Genomic DNA, 23,230 nt, shown 5'->3' with positions numbered 1-23,230 from the left:
CTTTGAATATTTTGTGCCAATCCCTTCTGGCCTGCAAAGTTTCTGTTGAGAAATCACCTGATAATCTTATGGGAACTCCTTTATAAGTTACTATTTGTCTTTCTCGTGCTGCATTTAGGATTCTTTCTGTCTTTAATCTTTGCCATTCTAATTATAACATGTGGGCCTTTTTGGGTTCATCATTTTTGGAACTCTCTACGCTTCCTTGTGTATGCCTATTTCATTCCCCAGGTTAGGAAAGTTTTCAGTCATTATTTCTTCAAATAGGTTCTCAATCCTTTGTTTTCTTTCTTCTCCTTCATGTACTCCTACGATGCAAATGATATTATGCTTGATGTAGTCCCAAAGGTCTCTTAAACTGTCCTCACACTTTTGGATTCTATTTTTCTTTTTGCTGTTCTGATTGGGTGTTTTCTGCTACCCTGTCTTCCAAATTGCTGATTTGATCCTCTGTTTCATATAGTCTGCTGGTGACTCCTTCTAGTGCATTCTTCATTTCAGTTATTGTATTCACTTCAGAGTGGTTCTTTTTTATGGTTTCTGTGTCTTTTTTTTAAATTCGTGCTGTCTCTGTTGAAGTTCTTACTAAGTTCCTTGAACATTCTTATAAGCATTTTTTTTTCTTTTTAAATTTTTAAAAATTTTTATTGGAGAATATTGGGGAAGAGTGTGCTTCTTTCCAGGGCCCATCAACTCCAAGTCGTTGTCCTTCAATCTAGTTGTGGAGGGCGCAGTTCAGCTCCAAGTCCAGTCGCCATTTTTAATCTTAGTTGCAGGGGGCGCAGCCCACCATCCCATGCGGGAACTGAACCAGCAACCTTGTTGTTAAGAGCTCGTGCTCTAACCAACTGAGCCATCTGGCCGCCCCTCCAGCAGCTCAGCGGCAGCTCATGATCTTCATTTTAGTTGTCGAGAGCACAGGTCACTGGCCTATGTGGGAATTGAACTGGCAACCCTGTTGTTAAGAGCTTGTGCTCTAACCAACTGAGCCATCCAACTGCCCCCTATAAGCATTGTTTTGAACTCTGTATCTGGTAGCTTGCTTGCTTCCATTTTGTTTAGTTGTTTCTGGAGTTTTCTCCTGTTCTTTCATTTGGGATGCATTTCTTTTTTTCCTCATTTTTGCTGCCTCTCTGTGTATGTATTAGGTAGATCTGCTATATCTTCCATTCTTGGGTGGCCTGTGGGGCCCAGTGGCACAGTTTCCCTGGTCACCTGAGCTGGGTACTCCAGGAATTTCCCTTATGTGTGCCCTCCTGCTATAGTTGAGCCTTGATTGCTCTTGGCACATCTGTGGGTGGTATTGACCCTTGGGCTGATTGTCTGTGGGTTTTGGTCGTGACCACATCTTATGAGCTACTGTGAGGGGTGCAAACCCCACAGGGTGGGATTTGTTCCAGTGGGCTCTGGAGTCTGTTGAGACTGCCCCATGTGTGTGCTGTTTGTGGGGTTAATTGGATGGTGCTCTGCTGTGGTCTGAAGACAATATTGAAGTATGTTGGTTCTGGGGCCTCTTGGGAGGGGCTGTGGTGCAGGCCTATGTCACCCACTGCCTGTGACCAGCCAGGGACTACCTGTAGGAGCTACAAAGCAATCTGCAGTTTTTTGCTGCCTGTGATAACACTGAAGGCATGTGGGAGAGGCCACGCTGTGAACCGAGGACAGCTGCCACCAGTACTGGGCCTGGGGTAGCTCCATAAAAAGCTAGGACACCCTGAGGTAAATTCTGGTTGTTGCCAGTGCTAAGCCTGGAGCAGCTCAGTCAAAGTATCTGAGGCCAGTAACTACCTGCCTGGGGGCCGTGGACTCTGGTAGCTTTCTAGGAAAGAGTGCAACATGAGTAGGGCTGGCTGCTAGCCAGAAAGTGCTGCTGGTGTTGGGGTAACTGGGAAGGGCACATTCCCAGTGAGTCAGCAGGTTGAAGCAGTGGAGCTCACCAGGCCAATCAGATTGAGATTTGGCCTGTGGGGGCGGGCTCAACACAGGCAAGATGGTGCTCGCCTGCTAGCTGCACTGGAGAAGGACCCCACACAGAAAATGACGACTATCCTCCAGCCCTCCCCTGGAAGCAACGCACCTCAGTCTGCCCCCCGTGTGCCTCTGATGCACCTTGCGCCACTGTCCCTTCGCTGGAACCCATGGTGAGTACCTGCGAGTGAGAGAACCTGTGTGTGGGCTGTTTCAGAGTACGTCTGGGTTTCCTGAAGCCTTGTGTCCCACCCAGATGGTCAGAATCTCCACTGTTTTTCACAGCCAGATGTTGTGGGGGCTTTTCTTCCGGGCACCAGTAATCTGGGGGTTGGGGCCTGGTGTCTCTTGCTCCTCTGGGATAACCTCTGTGGCCACAATATCCCTCCTGATTCTCAACCGGTGCAAGGAGGTTTTGAGACTGCCCTTTTCTCATCTCTACCTCTCCTACCAGTCTCAACGTGGCTTGTTCTTTATATTATTAGTTACAAAACTTTTGTTCAGCCAGACTTCAGATGGTTCCCCTGGTTGATTGTTCTGTAATTTAGTTGTAATTTTAATGTATTCACGAAGGAAACAGACACAGTGTTTATCTACTCTGCCATCTTGGATCTCCTTTTTCATCACTTTTAAATCATGCATTCTCTAAGGAGGTGATATGGCCCCATGGAGGCAAAAACTGGCTCTTGGGAAAGGCAAAACATAATACTCTTTGTATGTATAAAGCATAGATATGCATAGAGTACATAAACAATAGTATATCTTGTGGTTTAAATATTCATGTGGAAGAAATAGTTAAGACAAAAATATCTAAAAGGCTCCTTAGGGTGGTGATAATAATGAAACAAAACAAAACAAAAGTTGAGAAAACTTATTTAGACAATCAACAAAACAAGGTATAAAGCCCTGATTTGTAGCACTTGCTGATTACTGTGGTATAAATACTCCTATCATGGCCAATTTCAAGCCACTAGTGTGATATCACTGAATGTGGATTTGGGAAGAGAGGTACAGTAGCATTCCATTATATATTTCCACTATGCAAATATAATAGATGCAAAGAACCTCAGGAGCACTTAGAGAATAGCAAAGTGTAACAAGATAATTAGAAAATGGTGAGTTTTAAGTATTATAAATTATTAAATTGAATGTTTATATAATTTTTTTAAATTAAAGGCTTTATTTAAACAAATAGCTTACAAAATCTCCCAAAATTTAATTATTGTCTTTCATGAGCAGTTGTGAGCTAGCTCTTGCACCCCACTAGATGGTAAATGCAAAATTTATTCGTGGGGCTGCCTCATTGGCACCTGAAAGAGACAGCTTTTCTTTCTTTCTTTTTTAAGATTTTTATTAAAATATAGCTAACATACAATATTATATTAGTTTCAGGTGTACATCATAGTTATTCAACAGTACCCACCTGGCACTATGCATAGTTATTACCATATTATTGACTATATTCCTTATACTATACCCTACATCCCCCTGACTACTTTGTAACAACCCATTTGTGCTTCTTAATCCCTTCCCCTTTTTTTACTCACCCTCAACCCCCTCCTACCTGGCAATCATTAAAATGTTCTCTTTATCTCTGAGTTTGTTTCTGTTTCATTTGCTTGTTTATTTTGTTCTTTAGATTCCACTTATAAGTGAAATCATATGACATTTGTGTTTTGCTGTCTGACTTACTTCACTCAGCAAAATGCTCTCTGCTCCATCCATGTTGTTGCAGATGGCAATATTTCATTCTTTTTTTAATGGCTGAGTAATAGTCCATTGTATATATGCACTACCTCTTCTGTATCCATTCATCCATTTAGTAACACCCAGATTACCTTCGTATCTTGGCTATTGTAAATAATGCTGCAGTGAACATATGGGTGAGCACGTCCTTCATAGTAGCATTTTGGGTTTCTTCAGATGATTAACCAGAATCATCTGGGGTTACTAGGTCCTTCTTCGTCTCTTGTTATAGTTTTTGTTTGAAAGTCTATTTTGTCTGTAGAAGTATTGCTATCCCAGATTTTCGTTTGTTTCCATTTTCATGAAATATCTTTTTCCATCCCTTTACTTTCTGTCTGTGCATGTCTTTTGATCTGAAGTGAATCTCTTGTAAGCAGCCTATGTAAGGGTCTTGTTATCTTATCCATTCAGCCTCTCTATCTTTTGATTGGAGCATTTAATCCATTTGCATTAAAAGTAATTGTTGATAGGTATATAGTAATTGCCATTTTATTATTCATATTATTTATTTATTTATTTATTTATTTATTTATTTATTTATTTATTTATTTATTTAATGTCTTAAAGAAGTCCCTCTAAGATTCCTTGTAATACTGGTTTGGTGGTGATGAACTCCTGTAGCATTTTCTTGTCTTTTTTTTAATTCTAAATGACAACTTTGCTGGGTAGAGTAATTTTGGTTGTAGGTCCTTGATTTTCATCACTTTGAATGTCCCTGCCAATCCCTTCTGTTCTGCAAAGTTTCTATTGAAAAATCAGTTGACAATTTTATGGGAGCTCACTTGTAGGTAACTAACTGCTTTTCACTTGCTGCTTTTAAGATTCTCTCTTTGTTTTTACCATTGGCATTTTAATTATGACGTGTCTTGGTGTGGGCCTATTTCGGTTCATGTTGTTTCGGAGTCTTTGTGCTTCCTGAGCTTGTATATCTATATCCTTCACCAGGTTAGAGAAATTTTCTATCATTATTTCTTCAAATAGGCTTTCAATTTCTTTCTCTCTTTCTTCTCCTTCTGGTACCACTATGATGTGAATATTGGTATGCTTGATGTTTTTGCAGAGACCCCTTAAACTCTTCTCTTTTTTTTTTTTTTTTTTTTTTTTTTTTTTGCCATTCCTATTAGGTATTTCCTGCTACCTTGTCTTCTAAATCACTGATTTGATCCTCTGATTAACCTAATCTACTGCTGATTCCCTGTAATGTATTCTTCATTTCCATTATTTCTGACTGGTTCTTTTTTATGTTTTCTATTTCCATTTTTATGTCTCTTATCTCTTTGTTGAAATTCACACTGAGATCATTGAGCATCCTTATAACCAGTGTTTAAAACTTTGTGTCTGGTAGATTGCTTGTCTCCATTTTGTTTAGTTCTTTTTCTGGAGCTTTGTTCTGTTCTTTTATTAGGGACATGTTTCTTTGTCTCCCCATTTTGGCTGCCTGCCTGTGTTTGTTTCTATGTATTAGGTAGGGCTGCTATGTCTCCTGGTCTTAGTAGAGTGGACTTATGTAGTAGGTGTGCTGTGGGGCTCAATGGTGCAGTCTTCCTGGTCACCTGAGCTATGCACTTCAGGTATGTCCCTTGTGTGGGTTTTGTGTGCCCTCTTCTTGTAGTTGAGCCTTGGTTGCTGTTTGCATGTCAGTTGGAGGGATTGACCCTTGGGCTCATTGGTTGTAAGGACTGTGACTACAGTGGAGGAGTTGTGGTACAGGGGCTGACCCTACAGAGCAGGCTCTGCCTCAGCAGGGCTTTGGTGCCTGCCTAAACCACCCCTTGGGTGCGTTATCCTTGGAGGTGGCCAAGTGATGCTCCAGCTCAGTTTGAAGCTGGCCACTGGGCATGCCAGCCCCAGAACCATTTGTGAGGAGACTCGCTGCAGGTCAAGTTCAGTCTCATCCCGTGTCCCACCTGGGGCCACTGGGGAGGAACCACAAAGCAATCCACAGATAGCTGCTGGCTGCACTGTGCTTGAAAGTGCCTCAAGAGCCAAGCCTCGAAACAAGGTTGGCTTCTGCTAGTGCTGGGCTTAGGACTGCTCAGCCAGAAGTACAAGACATGCTCAAGCCTCAGGCTGCTTGTCTGGGTTCTGCAAATCTTTGAGACACCTTAGGAGAATCTACAGCATGAGCCAAGGCAGGCAGTTTGTACTAAAATGACACTAGAAGTGACTTGAGAGTGTGCCTAAAAGTTGGGTGGGTAGGGTCTCAGAATCACCAGGGTGTGGTGAATGAATAGGGTTAGCCAGCTTGATGGAGCCTCAGATATGGCAGCCATCTGTGTTTGCACATCGGGAAGGGGAAGGGCTCAACAAACAGACAGTGGCTTCTGCCAGCTCCTCCATCTGGGAGAAAGCTGCCCCTCTAGCCCTCATCCTGCAGCCAGACAACTCAGTTCCCCACCACATGTCCCTGTCACCTCTCTAGCTGATGTCCCACCACTGGAGCTCAGAGCCATTGATTCGGTCGGTGAGTAAGTCCTTGAGTGGTCCCTTTAGGAAGAGTGCCTGGGACCCTGGCTACTCTCTGTCTCACTCAGTTACAATCTCCACTGTTTTTCACAACCAGGAATTATGGGGACATCTCTGCCTGGCATTATGACCCTGGGTTGGGGACCCTGGTGTGACAGTGGGATGCCTTGCTCCCTGGGAGGGGGGTGCCTCTGCAGCTGAGATATTCCTCCTGATTTTTAACGGACACATGCAGGTGTGGGACCAGCTTGTTCTGCATCTCTGTCCCTCCTACCAGTCTCAATGTGGCTTTTTCTGTATGTCTTTAGTTGTAGAGCTTTGGATCAGCAAGATTTCAGGCAATTCTCAGTGCTGGTTATTTTGTAGTTTAGTTGTAATTTTGATGTGATCATGAGAGAAGGTAAGCAGTATTTACCTACTCTGCCATCCTGACCAGAATTCTCCCTGATTATAATGTTTTTAATGAATATGTCCAATCTACCATTTGATCTCTCTTTTGTTTGAATCAGCATTAGTTGATTGGGAGTGTTTTAGTTCTACATTTTTGAAGACTCACAGTTTTTTCTTTCTAGTCCTCAGTCCAACCCCCTCTTTGCTCCCTCCTCCCAGACTCTCCCTCAGGCCCTCCTTTCCTGGAGTTCGAATGGTATAACACCTCCCAACTGGACCCTCCCACTCTGGCAGCTCCACCCTTCACTCTCTATCAGGTTATCCATCCAATCCTGTGGTTTCCCTGACCCTAAAACCTTCTGGAGCTCCCCACTGTTTACCAACTGAAATAGAATGCCACATCTCAGTATTCAGTGCCTTCACCACCTGGCAGTCCAATTAGCTCTCCAGAACTCTAAGCCCTTGCCAGTTAAGCCTGATACAAGGGGGTTGGGGGAAGTGGCACACTGTATTACCTAGGAACTTATTACAAACTCAGAATCCTGGGCCTATGCTGACCAGAATGTACATGTTAACAAGGTCCCAGGTGACTCATATGCACATTCAGTTTGAATAGCACTGCTCTAAACTGTTCTTCAGAAGTACCCTACACTTTCCAGTGCTTTTCCTGCTTTTTAAAATTAGATGAGGTGAATCTTTCCTATTACTATCTTATATTAAGAAAACAATAAATCTAAAATAAATCCTGATGGATTCCCCCTTCCCTTATTAGTTGTCAGTCCTTAATTGAAAAAAAAAACAAGCAAACAAATAAAAATAAACAAATTACAAGATTCCCTACTCAAAGAAACCCATTGTTCTTAGTGGTCTCTGAATATAATCCATGATCCAGCCTTCAGGCCAGGGACAAGGCTAACTATTGAGGCATAGGAGATCAGGCTAAATTCAAGATTTCTCTCCTGAAACTGAAGTTTCAGCATCTTATAGTCAACCCTATTTTTTTTTTATACAATAATTTCAAATATTTTTTGATCTCTTTGGGTTAAAGATAAAAATACATTAGCATATCATTAAGCTAAACACACATGTAAGACTTAATAATAGAACAGTTACTATTGGAATGAAATTGAATTAGCAATAGTGCATTTTCTGTAAATAACTTTCCTCTTAACACAATAAATTTTACATAGAATGAATGGTACTGTATTTTAAGACAAATGAATGTAAAACTAGTAGTTCTTAGAACATTTCATGGAAAAATAACCTTAAATTAGATTTATATACAATATAAAATGCATATTTTCAGATCAAGTTATCACATATAGTTACATTTTTATTGGTATTTCCATGAAAAGTTCTGTTCCCAGAAAAATTTAACTTACTTGTTTCATTCAAAATAATGAAGTTCAGTTCTTTTGTAGGCATCTGGACATCCTGCAGCATTTTAGCCAAAGCTGAATTGTTTTCCAGGACTCTCAATTCTAAACAAATATTTGAGACAGCAGTAATTCATTACAATGTGAAGAATTTGAGTTGTGCAAAGCTATAAGGAACAAGTCGGCAATTCACTGATGGGATTTTACATTCAGATTGCAAGCTTTATGTTCAATGTCATTGCTAAGACACTCTAAAATCAAAGAAAATCCCACTATCCTAAGTACATGTTGGTCCTATCTGCACACATTTTCCTAAAAAGCAAATGAAGGGTGAAATATTTGAAAATACCTTTATTATTGCTGCTGCTATGCAGGGTATAGCGCGGCAGACCAGGGCCTGTAAACATAATCAGAGGAAAATATGGTTTAGAGGTTTTGTTTTGTTTTTTTAAAGAGGATAGCATACTTTTCAAAAATAGCATTTATTTTCATTTCACTTTGATAGAATAAATATCAGAGTGGATATGGGACTTAATAAGTATTAGCTGTTTTTCCTTCCTTAAAATAGTGTAATTTGAGTGTAGGAAATATTACTGGAAAGGCACACGGCTCAGGAGAGTGAAGCAGGGAATGAACGTCTGGCCCTGCTGGTGCCTTGGGCACGTTATCATTTCTGTGCCCAATGTCCTCATTTGTGCACTAAACATAGGGACCCCAGGAGAGCTGCTGTCCTTCCTGGCTGTCTAAATCCACAATCCTGCTAAAACCATACCAGCTGTCAGGCCCCACTCTCCTTAAGGCAGAGCTCTGGAGCCAGCCTCACCAGGGGGAGGGGCGTATTTGCCTCCCTCTGCCCTCATCCTGTGGAGTCCCAAGCCCCTCAGCACAACTGCAGAGTGCTTCACTTGGATAAGCGATTCCTTTCTGGCATACATAAGTGTTTTTTCTCATCTGCACACATCTTCACTATCCCACCTGTGGAATTGCAGAGTGGGAGGTGATGTATAGAAAAGCTTTTTAATTTTGATGCGTTTAGATAATAATAGTAATTTTTACACTTGATCGGAACAAAAGCAGAGGCATTATACAGACCTGGGTTTGAATCTGGCTTACCTGCTGTGTGTCTTAGGACAACATATCTGTGCTTCCCTCTCCTCACATATAAAATGAGGATGAGAATATCGATATTATTGGGTTTCCTTAAGGATCATACGAGATCATGAATGTAAAACTTTTAGCACAGTGCCTAGTATTAAAACACATGCCCAAGAAATGGTGACTGAAAACAGCCACAGTAAAGAATCATAAAGAAAAATATAACAGTAAAGAAAGATTCAAATAACTGGTTTGGAGACCTCTTTTTGGACAGTTCTGTTCAAAATATCCAGATTCTTTCTGTCATTTTGAGAACTAGTCTAGCACAGTGCTTAATGAAGGGCTGGGGAGGCCCAGTCCTGTGTGTGAATCCTGTTGTGCCTTTATTGCTGTGTGATCTGTGGACATCACCTTGCCTCGTCTTGTCCAGGTTTCTTCATTTATAATAAAGAAAACGGTAATAACAATAGCAATAGAAGTTAGCGCTGTAAGCATATTGAGGGGCAGGCACCGCCCACATCCGTTTGCTCATGTACAGGGGCAAGTGCATAAAATAATAATTTAAAAACCCGCACTATGTGTGTGGATAAAGATACATAAGCTCTGGGGGGGTGAGTGTTTTCAGTCTAAAGCAAGCTTCTTGGTTGAAATAGGAAGGAAGGGTGATTAACTCACCACTTAAATGTGAGTGAAGAGAAGAGAACGTACATGATTTCAAGAACTCCTCAGATTCAAAAGGAGAGAATTGAGCAGGGCAGAAAGAGTGTTTCCTAAACTAGACACAGACAGAGAGACTTCAGGCATGAAGACACTGAGCCAGGAGGGTGGTAAGAAGGTTGTTGAGAGAGAGGAGGGACCATCAGCCGGGGAGTGGAAGGGAAGGGAAAGCGTGAAAGCTGAGGGGATGCAGGGCACTGCTGCGGATGAGCACTCTGGGTCCCCAGCGCCGCTGCTCTGCCTCCCTGTCCTTACCTGAGCATATCAGTTGATAGTACTTCGCCTCTTTACTGAACGATGCAGAATAGTACTGACACTCTTTTGGATTCAGCTCACAACTAAGACATGTCACTTTTGTGTAGTCAGTAAGTTGGATTCTGTAAAACCAGTGGTAGAGATTAAGTGCTTGATTAAAGGACCAACGAAAGAAAGGAGTTGAATAATGCTATATTGTAGTTTCAAAAATATCAGAATGCCAAAGCAATCCTTAAAAACCTTTTAAAGTGGGATAAGCACACAAATTAATTCATAATAACTTCAAACCTTCGATTATTTGAAAATATTACAAAACATCTAATAAAGTCATTGTTTTTGTTGACATGCAGATTGATTTGTAATGGAATAAAAGCATTTGAGAGCAATTTCAGTTTAATATATGAGTTAGGACAAGGAAAAAACAGAGTCCAGAAATTATTCATCAGCTAAAAAGACTCAAGTCAACAACTCGATAGTGCCCTTACTTATAAAGATTTCTTCCTCCTGGCATGCCTTTATATTCATTACTAATGTAGTATCTGGGAAGAAAACAAATGAAATATACATTAATTATGTTTTTTAAGAAAAGTCAAGTACACTCCATTTACTCAACACCAAGCATCAGTGATCATGCAAACGCGTGTGCATTAGTGCGTGCCCTTCTTTTATCACTGTTCCCCATACCCTTATACCCAGAAACCATTTCCCCCATCATCTCTAAATAGGGGATTCTTTTTATTTAATAGACTAAAAGATCTGAATGCTCCCTTAATTTACATGACAAGTAAAAACTCAAAAGAAGTCTTTTGTAAGAAAACTATGACGGGACAACTAGTCTGAAGTTAAGACCCCATTTCTCTCTGTGGATTTCCATATTTTCTGATCTGTAACACAAACTTCTGGTGGCAGTAGCCCATCTTCCTAAGAGTGGCAGAAACCACTTTTAAAGAGAACCTTCAAAACCTGCTCTGGGTGGTGGCAAACGTCTTCCAGGGGAGACCAATAAAAACATTGTAAATGTGCTTAAGATTCTAATGAAATTTAACACTCCCTTTCCCACCAACCCCTGCATGGCAGTTGACAGCCCCTGCAAAGCTTTCCATTTTCCGAAGAGTAAGGCTGAGACAAGGACAGATAAAATAGCCTCTCCGAGCCTTCCAAAAATTCAGTGCCGGCTGAAATTAAACAAAATGCCCCTGAGTGCTAGTTCAGTATTCCAGGATGGTTAAGAAAAAGGCTACAGCTCTTCTGCTATAAAGCAGGTAAGAGCAAGAGGTACTGCTGCTTGGTGGCAGGGTATCAAATCTGCTAAGCATATGTGAAAATCATTAAGGCTTCCGTATGTTAAAAATAAAAAAAGTGTACTGAACACATTCCAAACAGACTACTCTTTATTTGTAGGAGATTTCCCCCCATTTCTGGGCAAAGAGGGTGTTATTACGACAAGCACGTTAACATGGTATCAATTATTAGAGCACTCACAGGTAATCACTGGTAAGAGCTGCTATACTGATGACTTCCCAGGCTCCTTTTGTAATAAATGTGCAATTCTGATGGGATTAAAAGAGAGGTTGATTAGATTCTCTAGTCAAAGTTAAGTGGAGGATTAAATCACATATCAGGAATTCAGATTATCTCATGTCTTTTTCTTGGGTCTCCCCATGCCATTCACTTTACTCCAGATACCCCCAGAGGAATTTGAATTAATCTGACTATTTGAACACACTGGTCGACTTTACCAAATGACTTCCACTTCTAGTTAGTTTCATAAAGAGGAGAGCAACCTGAAATAAATTATGTGAGAATACTCACTTCTGTATCTACTTGGAAAAAACAAATGTGTTTGTAGCCCTCTTTATTGCTGATGATTTTGTAGAAGCTTTTCCCATCAGAGGTAAAATGAGGTTTTGAAGGCTTAAACTAGAAAATAATAGAAAAGAAAAAAAACACATTAAAGCACTTTAGTTTCATCTCGGTACCAATGTTAGTTTTAGAAAGTCCTCCCAACACCCATGCTTCATTTACTTGACAAATGAAACCAGAGTGTCTGAAAAGAAAATTCTCCTTCTAGAAAAGGCAGACAAAAAGATCTAACTCCTAGGGAATCTTTGTGTGAAGAGTAAATGAGAGAATGAACATAAAGGGGCTTACTTTGCAAAGGATACTCAACACATTGCAGTGGATACTGCTATTCTTAGACAGCTCTCTTTGGAGGATAACTCTATGACTTCTGACTATAAGTGTGCAAAAATTAGCATTAGCTTTTCAGTTTCAAGAATTTAGTTTCCTCGGTGTCACAAATGTGCTTTCTTGCAACAGACTAATATTATTTTTGACTGTTTTAGGTTAGATGTGGTTTGTAATTTGAGGGACATTTTTCTCCCTGTCTTTCAGACATATCACTTTTTGAAAATCAGACTTACAAAGTCTTTAACCATGTCTGGTCTAGACACCACACGGAATATGCCATGTATTTCAGTACAGAAACATTCTTCATATTGTTATCATTTTATTATAAATCGTTTCATTTTGCTAAATAGGATCAACCGTTTACAAAAAAAATAGTTGTATGGAAATGTAGAACGGAATTTCCATTTTTTACGGTTTGATAAAAGATAATTCTCAGAACATAATGTACGTTAAGCAGAAGAGTATCTACCCCAGCCTGAAAGGAATATGTCACTTTATAACCCATTTCCTTACTACATTTGAGAGCAGGGAGGAGATGGTCTTTTAAAATTGTTGGTTCACTTCACCCTCGATGTTTCTTATCTCATCAGCTTCCATTTGGGGAACGAAGAAAAATGCTTCCCTGTTCTATGTAGTGATTCAAAGCGAATTCCTTTATGGAGCCAGCTGAGGCGTGCAGCACACTTGGTGCTCTCATTACAGAGCTCTGAATCACATTCCCCTCTCCAGACCTGTGTTCACAGCCTTATCTTTTTAATACATTTCCCTGTTTCCCCTGGATGGAGTTGTGCCGAGTAGAAATGTGTGAAAAGTGGCATCTGTCTGGTTAAACACAGAGAGGAAAAAACATATTTTTTTCAAAGAGTCGTGAGGAAGTGTAGCATGTCTCTTGCCACGGAGGAAACCACTTTTCATGTTGGCAAACCTCTCCCCTCTGCCCAATCAATGCCTGAAGAAAAGGGATGTGTGAATGCTATTGGAGCTCCCACCCCAACTGGAAGGGGCCATGTTCCTAGACCAAGGGGCCTCAGATCACTACCCCTGGAGACGTGAAATCTTGACATATTTTGTCTCACTTTGATTCTCTCTTAAAAGGGGCTGAATAGAAGTGGCCATAAAAATTCGGTGAGATTCAGTCTTCATCTTCCACATGAGGCGCCACGATGGCTGGAGTTCCTTCATCAACTTGCTTCGTTGCATGGTTTTAGTGCAATGGGGTCAGTGATTCTGCCCAAGGCATAGCTAGGTGGGAGTGAGAAGCATGAAAGTCTCTGAGGGTCACCGTGATTTCCTGGACACACCTCCACATCTGGGACCTATCAAAGTGTGAACCCATATGAGTATTATTTCCTCCAAAGAAAGATGCATAGTAGGTGTGGTGTGTATGCCACTGAATTTCTGCTGGATGTACCATAGTCACAGCTCCTTATGCATTTCTACAGGCTGTGATGGAAATTGTGTTTTCTGCCTCTGAGCGCATAACCGCAAATATGAGGTCAATGAGTACAGTCAGCCTTTTGGCCGCCTTTCAGCAACGGTAGTTTTTAACTAACTTACTGGGAGCTACAATATGCCTAGAGGCTGTCTTCTGTTTTGTCTGCACTTCCTTGATTTTCTACTTGTCCCTTTACTTTTTTTCCAACTGAGTATGCTATATATTCTCTGTGAAAATGTATCTCTAAAGGATAATTTAAATATTTTGAAGAATAGGTCAACTAATATCTCTGTTATTAACAAATAACATCAGGCCCTTTTTTGGTGTAGCTACATATTAAAGAGCTCTGAGTATCTGATCCATACTACAGAAAAACCCATAACTCTTAAACACTTACTCTTCCAACCCAGCCAGTAGTACTCATTTCAATGTGTTGTCGTCCCTATGGAGAGAAAAAGACAGTGTTTCAAAGAGAAGTGAGATATGAATTCAATTCTTTAGCCTCACTTTGTGGTAATATAAGTAAAATTGCACTTATAATAAAATAATTGAAAACTTTCTCTATTCGTATATTTATATCTATGTTAGTATTTTTACATAATCACATCATTTACCTCTCTTTCCTAGAGCTCTGTCCTGGGTCCAAACCCACATGCTGACCTGGGAGTCTACCAGCATTTCAATGCATGCACACTGCTGAAGATAATGTTATCTTTCCTCCACTCCCATGAACTTGTTCTTAACTTCTTCATTCTTCTCCTGGTTAGTGGCACCAATTCACCCAAGCCAGAGACCTGGGAATCATTCTAGACTCCTACTCTTTTCAATCACCCACTTTAGCCCCTGTGATCTAGTTCTTTAACTTCTCTTATCTTTCTCTACCACTATTGCCATCGTTCATGTCCAGTCTGACTTCCCTTGGTCCATTGCTTGATCTGGTTAGAGACCCTGCTGCTCTTCTCTCTTTCCAATCAGCTCTCCACCCTGCTCAACCCCAGCCAACCTCATTTGGCAACTCTATCTCATGATTCTCTCCTATTTAAAACCATGAAAAGCTCCCCATATCTTATAAGACAAGCCCAAACTCCTCAGAATAGCACCTGACTCTGAGTCTATGTCTCTAACCTCAGTTGTCACCATTATCCCACTCCCCCCCGCCTAGTCCTATGTACCCCTAGGCCCTGCATGCTTCAAGGTATTCACACTAGACACCTTTGCGCAGCCTCTGCACACAGGGTCCCTATGTTCTTATCTGCTCAGCATTTGGAAATTTATGCCAGATGGCTCCAGGTCTCTCCCACATCGTCTCCCATCCCACTGTGTCTGCTCTCAGTTGAGTTGATCATTTTCATTTGCTCTACATTTCTAATACTTGCTTATACCTTTTTAAGGCTCAATACCCTGAACTTAGGATGGTTTAATTGGCAGGAAGCAGAGCTTGGCTATGGCAATTTGCATTCTGGTTGTCATGGGAGCTAAACGAGCTCCCTAACATTATTGAACCTCATTCTCCACAGTATGTGGCTACTATGAGTGTTCAAAATGGTAACTATTATTATTGATTTTCATAATTGCATTCCATACTAGAACATAAACATTTTGGGAAAAGGCATGCTATATAATTAAAAAAAAAAATCCAGAGCTTAGCATAGAGCTTGGAACATAATATGTATTCAATGTTTGTTGCTTAAAGAAATGAATGAATCAAGATACAAGGTGCCCAAACTTTTTGAAGTGAGAACCTTCCTGGTGCCCAATCGAGATGGGAGCAACAAGTGGAAGTACGTAGGACCCATTACTAGAAAAGCAGTTTGTGGAGGTGTCTCTGACATATGCCAGCAAATCTCCACCAGGCTCTACCCCTCCTGAAGGGATTGGCTTCCAAAGGGGCTTTAATTCTGATCCACCATCCTGGCTGGACCTTGTGGTCTCTTGGCTGGAAACACCCCCAGTACCTCAAAGTTGATGTAACATTTGCATTTCCTTCACTGTTGCCACCTCTCAGACTAGTAGTTACTCTATTTATATTCTAAAGCTGTTTACTGCTTAAAGATAGTCACAGTACCGTAATAGACTTGTAGCCTCTTGATGTTTGTTTTGTTTCACATGTACTCAGCCAGTCATTCCCCATTTCCTGTATTTTCTCTATTGAAACACACATCATTAATCTTGAAGCCCCTGGCTCTCTTGGAGTTTTCATTTTTGACATCAAATTCTATCTTCTGGGTTTCTGATCACCCCCCTTCCCAAGTGATAGTATCCATAACCAAAACAGTATGACTAGTGAGTGAAGGTGAAACAAAAGGCCCACCAGGTAGCAGGTTATTTAAAAGTTAGTCAAGACTGGCCCCTATGCCTCAGGGTCAGACAAAGAGAAAGAATAAAAACTCAAACTTCATTGCCTGATTCCCAACCACTCATTCTCTCCTTGTTTTCAAACAGCCCTTCGATGATGACATGTAGAAGCAGAACATCCCATTCAACCTTACCACTAAACAAGTCCATCCGTCATTAAACTCATCATAGTCACAAATATCCATGACTGAATAGTTCTGAATTCTCCGGAGCCATTGCAAAGAAATCCTTTCTTTGGTTACCCATGTCACATCACACAAGTAGTGATCCCTGGAAGGAAGGAAGGAAGGGAGGAGAGATTTATTATTATTATTATTATTATTATTATTATTATTATTATTTAATTAATTATTTCCAGATCTTGATATAAATAGACATTTCACTCAATGAAATGAACCTTAATGGGGATAAAATTTTACATGGTTGTTGAAAGCATTTAGGGGGCTCTATGGAAAGTCACTTCATAAGGTGATCTGATCACACATTCCCAGCTGGACAGGTCATGGTGGGTGGTTATGCCCCAGGCATATAACTTCTTTAGAAAAGGTTTACCTTTGCCTTAAAAGCAAGCCCTGTCCATTATTTCTGTGCATCTGGGTTGACACACCTTTGAAATGCCTCTTTTCAGACCCCTCACAAGCAAACCACTCTCAAGAGAGCACACAATCTTGCTAGCTATGTTGTAATCCTATCCCCGCCTTGCCTTCTCCCACCTTCATGCAATCTTCCATACATTCCCTCCTTAACCCAAATGCATAAAAAGAGCAGCAAACAGCAATTGTCTGAAGCATTTTTTTCTCAGTCGGTTGAGATCTTGCTTCCAGGCATATCATCTATTTGGCTCAAATAAATTTTTATAAAAATTCTCTGCAGGTTTGGACGTCCTTACATTGACACCATAATATTTTACCTTTTCTTAAAGCTTAAAGTGTAATTTACTTTCAAATGGAAATTAAAATAAATCTGACGGGAAAAAAAGCAACTAACATCATACAGGGGTGTAGCATACGTGATTAACACCAGGATTTTTCAAGTCCTCAACTTGGTCTTTGGTGGTGCCAGGGAGTCCACAGTGACATTTTCCCATCTCTTTTCTGCTATCTTATGGGAACATTACTGTAATGCTAGGGACACTGGCTGAGATTCAGGTATTTTCTGGTAATTTGACGTGCTTCTCTAGAAAATTCTTCTTATTCGGTTAAAACTACAACTGACCCTTTTTTCAACTTTATTTTCAAAGGGGAAAAAATTGACTCACATCTCTACACATTCTGAAAATCAGATAATTATATCGTAAAAAAACTTTTCTCAAGAGTCAAAACATGAATCATGTTGAAGAAATTAAGACACCCTTTGGTATTTTAACATAAATTTGTACAAATAGAGATATCTCTAGCAGTGCACCCTCTGCCTACACATAACTTTAAAAATTTTTGGAATTATATTTTGATTTGTAGTGAGATGCATGGAATGATTTTTGTACGACTATTCTTAAATCACTCTTATCCACTGTCTGATCAAAGTCTTGCTTCCTTTCATCAGAAGGATTACAAAGGAATCTCTTCTTCCCCCATTTTGCAGCCTGGCTCTATGTTTGTATTCCCTCCTTCCCACCAGCCCAAATGCTCCAAAACACTCTCTTGCCCTTTCCCACACAGGCTGTGCCTGTTCCTCCTCTTGTCACTTTGCTTTCCTTACTTGACTGCAAGGTCTCTGAGGCAGGGACAAAGCTATCTTGTTCACAGGAAACCCCAAGGCCTAGCAGAATACCTGGCACAAAACAGGCACTCACTAAAATTCTGTAGCTTGCAGAATTAAAGAAAGGAAAAAATCCTATCCTGTTCTTTGTGGGCCTAAATAGCTCTGTCCTTCCTCAGAAGTCAACAGATCACTTCCTAGCTCCACTCTCTTCACGGACACTAAATCAAACAAGAAATGCTTATTGAGCACTGAGGATGGATCAGGTGCTGGATAAAGTGCGTTAAACCCCTCACCATTTCACTATCTCCCTTTTATAGCTAGAGATACTTAATGTGTTCATACACCCAGGGTACCTGGGCCTCCAGGCTGTCCCCACTACAGGTGGTAGACACCAAAAGAAGACTAAACCCCTTCACCTAGCAGCAAAGCACCACTTTCCCACAAGCAAAGACTCCTCTCTGCTCTAGTCCTTTCTCTTGCTTACCTAGTCTGCACGGCTGGTATTCCATGAACACCCTCTGAGGTTTCCCAGCTGTCCGGCTTTGTTCTACCTGTCTTTCAGTTGGAAAGGGCTACCATGCTCTAACTCCTTTAGGTCTTGCTCAGATACCCCCATCCATGATGCTCTCTTGGAAGCACCCCTCCTTCTGCACCACTCTCATCAGTCTTATGGCGCTTATCAAGAGGTGCCAGCCACCACAGGATCTGAGAGTGGGAAAGCTTCTTTTCATGCCCAGGAGCAAGGGTGCTCCATCTAGTTTAACTCTTCTGCATTATGCCCAATACAGAAGCATTAAATGAGAAAATAGAAAGGCAAATAAATCAGATAGGTAATAAATACTTGCAAAGGGAATGCAAGAATGAAATGCAAGGCAGAACATGAAACTTCTTGAAGTTAATTGTCTAGACCAGGGGGTCAGAAAAATTCGCAGTAAAGTACTAGAGGGTAAATATTTTAAGCTTTGAGAGCCACATTCTCTCTGTCACAACTACTCAACTCTGCCTTTGCAGCACAAACAGCCTGAGACAATAAGTAAGCGAATGAGTGCAGCTGGGTTCCAATGAAATGCTGAGATTTGAAGTTCATATAATTTTCACATGGCATAAAGTGTGATTCTTCTTTTGATTTTTCTTCCCAAACATTCAAAAAATGTGAAAACCATTCATACTTGCAGATTATGCAAGATAATCTGGGGGTTGGAGGGTGGGGATAAGTATTTGCTTAGGGGTCACCAGTGTGCTAATTTCTGCTCTACACCAGTAGTTATTATTATTTTAGGTAAAAAAACGCTTCATAAATCTGATGAAAATTATGTACCTCTCTCTAGGGGAAAAATAAAGTACCTCCGCACCCACACATACATCTATTGGGAGCATCCATTAAGAACCTCGCAAAAGAACTTCCCCTTTTCTCAGGTAACCTGGTAGTGGGATGGGACAGTTGAGGGGGGTAGAAAACCTTTACACATGATCAATGGGTCACCTGGTGCTGAGTGCTATATCTACCAACAGCCATAAATGATGCTTTCAGTTTCAGAAATCAGCCATAGAAAAGTAACTTTTTCCCATTTGAAAACATTGAGTAATGGAATTTGGGAAGTTTGCCAGAAAGCTTACATGCATCTGGCATCTTCTCTGCCCATCCCTCTGCCTATTTCTCGATCAGAGCTTCATGGACTTGTATCCTCTATAGCCCAAGGTGTACTCTGTACCCTGTGAGTGCCCAATAAGATGGTTCACCAGCATAGCGGACAATAAATATTGAATTCTTGCATATACATACTTCTCTTCAATCACAGTTTCTATTTGGGATTGGGAATTAGGGGGAGACAGAAGGAGGGTGCATATCCCAGCCCTGAGCTGAGATCATGCCAGGACAGATTAAATGAGTCATGAAAAAGATAAGGAAGGAAACCAATGGGTCCATTGTACCTTTTACTGGAAGGTTTAAATCCCCATTTAAAACCAGAAAAACCCAACAAGCAGGATTATCAACTATACTTTGCACTACACGCTGACTTCATTCTGTGAAACAGGCAACTGTTGAGTAGACGTTAGCTATGTAATGGTTGGGGGAGGGGTAGAAGAGTAACTGTACAGGCAGCCTGACCTTCCCTTGAGACAGTGACTACCTATCCCAGGTTAGACATAGTGATTAAACAAGCTCTTCTAACTTCTGGAAGGGGTCTGTCCCAGGGGAATATGGTTGATTTTAATACTAAAGCAATGCAGTAATTTAATAATAATAGGTCACACCTATTTGGAATCTCCTACACGTGCCAGGAACTGTTCTCAGTGCTTGACATAAAACTCATGACCACCATATGTGGTAGGAAAGTTAGAGTTCACGTTTTGCAGACAAAAAAAATGGCAGTGCAGATAAATTAAGTAACTCGCCCAAAGTCACGTACTAGAAACTGTTGGAGCCAAGATTCAAACCGAGCAGTTGGCTTCAGATTTTCTGCTTCCCTATAGAACCTCTACACATCCCTCTGGTAAACATTGCTAGGTCCACCCTCTTGCTTCTTTTCAGGATAAAATTCCTCACTGTATGAAATCTGTTTATTCCTAGAGAGGGTGTGTAAACTGAAGAATTGAAATTTATAAAGCAAATCCTATTTAAATGCATTGAGAGACTCGCTTTTTAGTCATACTACAGGGAATCCCTTTGTAAAGTGACTGTTACCTTGCAAACAGTAGGCACTTAATAAATGTTTGTTGAGTGACATTAATTCCCCTAATTTGTATAAATGTTTCTTTTGGTATATTAAGGATACTTACAATAAGGTAGTCATTACTAACTAGAAAGAATATTGGAGAGAAAACTGCTACTAAGAGCTAGTGCAGACGGCGGAGTGATTAATTCAGTGAATCACCCAAAGAAGCGGGCGTTCTGCCAGTGCTGGCCTCGGGCTCCATGCCACCCTCTGCACTGATAGGGATGCCAACCCTCCCGGGGCCGCTGACAGATCGCTGAGGAGAGGAATGGGTGGGGTGACACGGAACAGATCTGAGGGATCAGTACTCTAGCATGTGAGCTCCTAATCTGGCTCCTTTCTTGCAGGTGTCACTGGCTTCCAGGGTACTTCAGTCCAGTTCATTTAATCTCCTGTGTGACAATCCCATATCCTGATGTCCCTTCTTTATAGACCAAGGGTCATCAACTGTTCAGAGGAGACAGCACAGATCAGGGAAGGACAGATCATGAGCTGGGTGTGATGGGCCCCCGAAGCCATTAAGCAGATGTCATGTAGGGTCACCTCAGTAGAACTCACCCTCCCCAACCCTCCCCCTTTAGGCCACAGAATTTACAAATGGCTGGGAGAAGACAGAAAACAGGGATTGCTATGCAAGGTCATTTTGAAGACCATCTTTGGTGCTGGCTATATAAACTCCTATTTCATACACCCAAAGTCATCTCTCCATCCATTCCTCAACTTTGTCCATTTATTCTGTAAATATCGATTGGACAGTTGCCATGTCCCAGGCACCCTGCTAGTCTCTGGCGATATTATTGTAAGATTGACCCCCTACCTGGGGAGCATGTCTTACTTCAATCCAGCAATGTGAAGCAGTGCTCTAAACAAAGCAGTTAGGAGGTTTACGATTTTGCATTCTATGTTGTTTTCTCCCAAATGTTTTGAACTCTCAAATTCCCAGTATGTGTAGCCAATACAAACAAACAGCTTCAGAAATCGAACCAACTTGAGCTCTGAGTCAGTGAGGGCAGCCGGGAGGCTCACCGGATTCAGGTTCAGGATCGGGCCACTGGCGGGGACCTGGATGCCCTTCTCACTTGTTATCAGAGGAGCCCATGCCTAACAAACCGCAATGCAGCTTCATCCTCCTGTAGGGTTTCACCTGCTGGAAGCTCTGTGGTGGGAGGTCATGACCTAATGGGAAAATTAGTGATGGGCGCATGGGCAGGGGCAGGAAGAATCGTGCTGAGCCGAGCAGGGCCTCCCGCTCCAGGAATAGCAAATTACTAGGTAACACTCCAGAGGCTGCTGGGCAGTTGACTAAGAGGCAGAACGTGCCAGGATTGATTTGGTCTTGCAGGATATTTGTCTGAGGCCAGGAAGTGGAGCACCACCAGGTGTTAGAATGATTTCCCCCAAAATGGACCTCGAGCCTGGTTGTAAAAAAGCTGGGTCCTTACTGGTGTTAACTGAGACCAGAGCTGGATTTGCAGTTTCCTGTACAACGTATTCCTGTGGCATTTCTGAGAACAATTCTTTGGTAAAATACATTCTACACAAAATATCCCCGGTGAGGGAGACATGTGTGAAGAACTACAAAGCACAAAGACGTAACGATGCATTCATATAGGATGAACAATAAGTCTTTAGAACTGTGTAAGTTTCTTGAGCTCAGCAACTCACAACTGCACCTGGGAAAGTGATTCCTAAGTGGGGAAGACTCTGTCTCTTCATCTGTGAAATGGTTGTGAAAATGACACCATAGGGAGTGTCGGGGGAATAAATGATACCTGAGCAGACACCAAGCACAGTCCCCACCCATAGGAAACACTGAGTACATTTTAACTCAATTATTCAATTATTCGGTCCTGCAGCTGCTGGCCACTGTCTCATTCCCAGCTCCCATGCTAACTTGCTGAGTGATCTTGAGCAAATGAGTTTACCTCTGTGCACCTCAACTCTCTCTTCTATGTCTCATAGTGGTGTTCTGAATGTGTTCTGGAGTCCCTGCAGGTTCTGTCTAATCTCCCGAGACTCCTGGGGAAACGCAAGGGGACAAGGACGGGGCCTGCCACCTGAGCAGTGTTCCCCACGTGTTTTCTGGCTCTGCACTTCTGTGTGACATCTCACTTGAACAAAGATTTGTGGGTCCTTACAAAAAGTCTGTCAATCACTGGTGAGATCTAAAGGCCTTTCTAGATCTAATAGTTTTCAGAGCAGGAGCTCATGACTCATCCTTCCTGCACACAGATATTAGTGGTCGACCTAGAGGTCACACCTGGCCCCGCTGCTCTTTCCTGGACAGCCATGCGTTTTCTCATGCCCCGAGTTCCTTCCACTTCAGTGCTTTTCCTCCCCATTGTGCCCTGCTGTGATCATCCTATCTGTTCAATCTGTCCATTATTCAGGATGCTTTCTTTGATCCCTGGGGTCATGAAAAACCCATTCCCCGCCTCCTCAGAATGCCTCCAGCCTTTGTTTATACTTCTATCACGTTTGCTTTTGGAGGAGTTTATAGAAGTGCTTTATATCCTCTACTGGATCATAAGTCCTAGAAGGGCAGCTCACTGAGGATGCTTGTGTGTGTAAATAGTGGGTGTTCAATCAATGTTGATTGAAGAGAGGGCTGCATGAGACCAAACATCAGATTTTAGAACCTCTGGGTAAATGTTTATAACCTTGGACAAACTCAGGAAAAAACCATAGTTTTAAATTTACTGATAAGTGATCTCCCCCTAGAATGAATATGTTAATGTAAATATTTCTATCCAAGTAAATGAATTAATAACCACAGAGCAAAGCCTACAGCATGCCTGATGTGTTAATAGTAAATGCAA

At 41.5% G+C, this 23,230-nt stretch overlaps 1 protein-coding gene across 1 annotated transcript in view; it reads right to left on the bottom strand.

Annotated features, from left to right (window-relative positions):
• DPP4 (dipeptidyl peptidase 4) overlaps positions 1-23,230 on the bottom strand; it is a 79,461-nt gene that overhangs the window by 24,379 nt on the left and 31,852 nt on the right. The window contains exons 11-18 of the mRNA XM_033112013.1: positions 16,128-16,263; positions 14,036-14,080; positions 11,826-11,933; positions 11,496-11,563; positions 10,499-10,552; positions 10,014-10,135; positions 8,296-8,343; positions 7,953-8,051 (exon numbers count right to left, since the gene is read on the bottom strand). Coding sequence (XP_032967904.1) covers positions 7,953-8,051; positions 8,296-8,343; positions 10,014-10,135; positions 10,499-10,552; positions 11,496-11,563; positions 11,826-11,933; positions 14,036-14,080; positions 16,128-16,263 — 680 coding nt within the window. The remainder of the gene's footprint in view (positions 1-7,952; positions 8,052-8,295; positions 8,344-10,013; positions 10,136-10,498; positions 10,553-11,495; positions 11,564-11,825; positions 11,934-14,035; positions 14,081-16,127; positions 16,264-23,230) is intronic.

This window comes from Rhinolophus ferrumequinum, chromosome 8, assembly GCF_004115265.2.
Source record: "Rhinolophus ferrumequinum isolate MPI-CBG mRhiFer1 chromosome 8, mRhiFer1_v1.p, whole genome shotgun sequence".
NCBI lineage: Eukaryota > Metazoa > Chordata > Mammalia > Chiroptera > Rhinolophidae > Rhinolophus > Rhinolophus ferrumequinum.
Note: the sequence above shows the minus strand (reverse complement) of the source record. Positions and strands in the feature narration are given on the sequence as shown.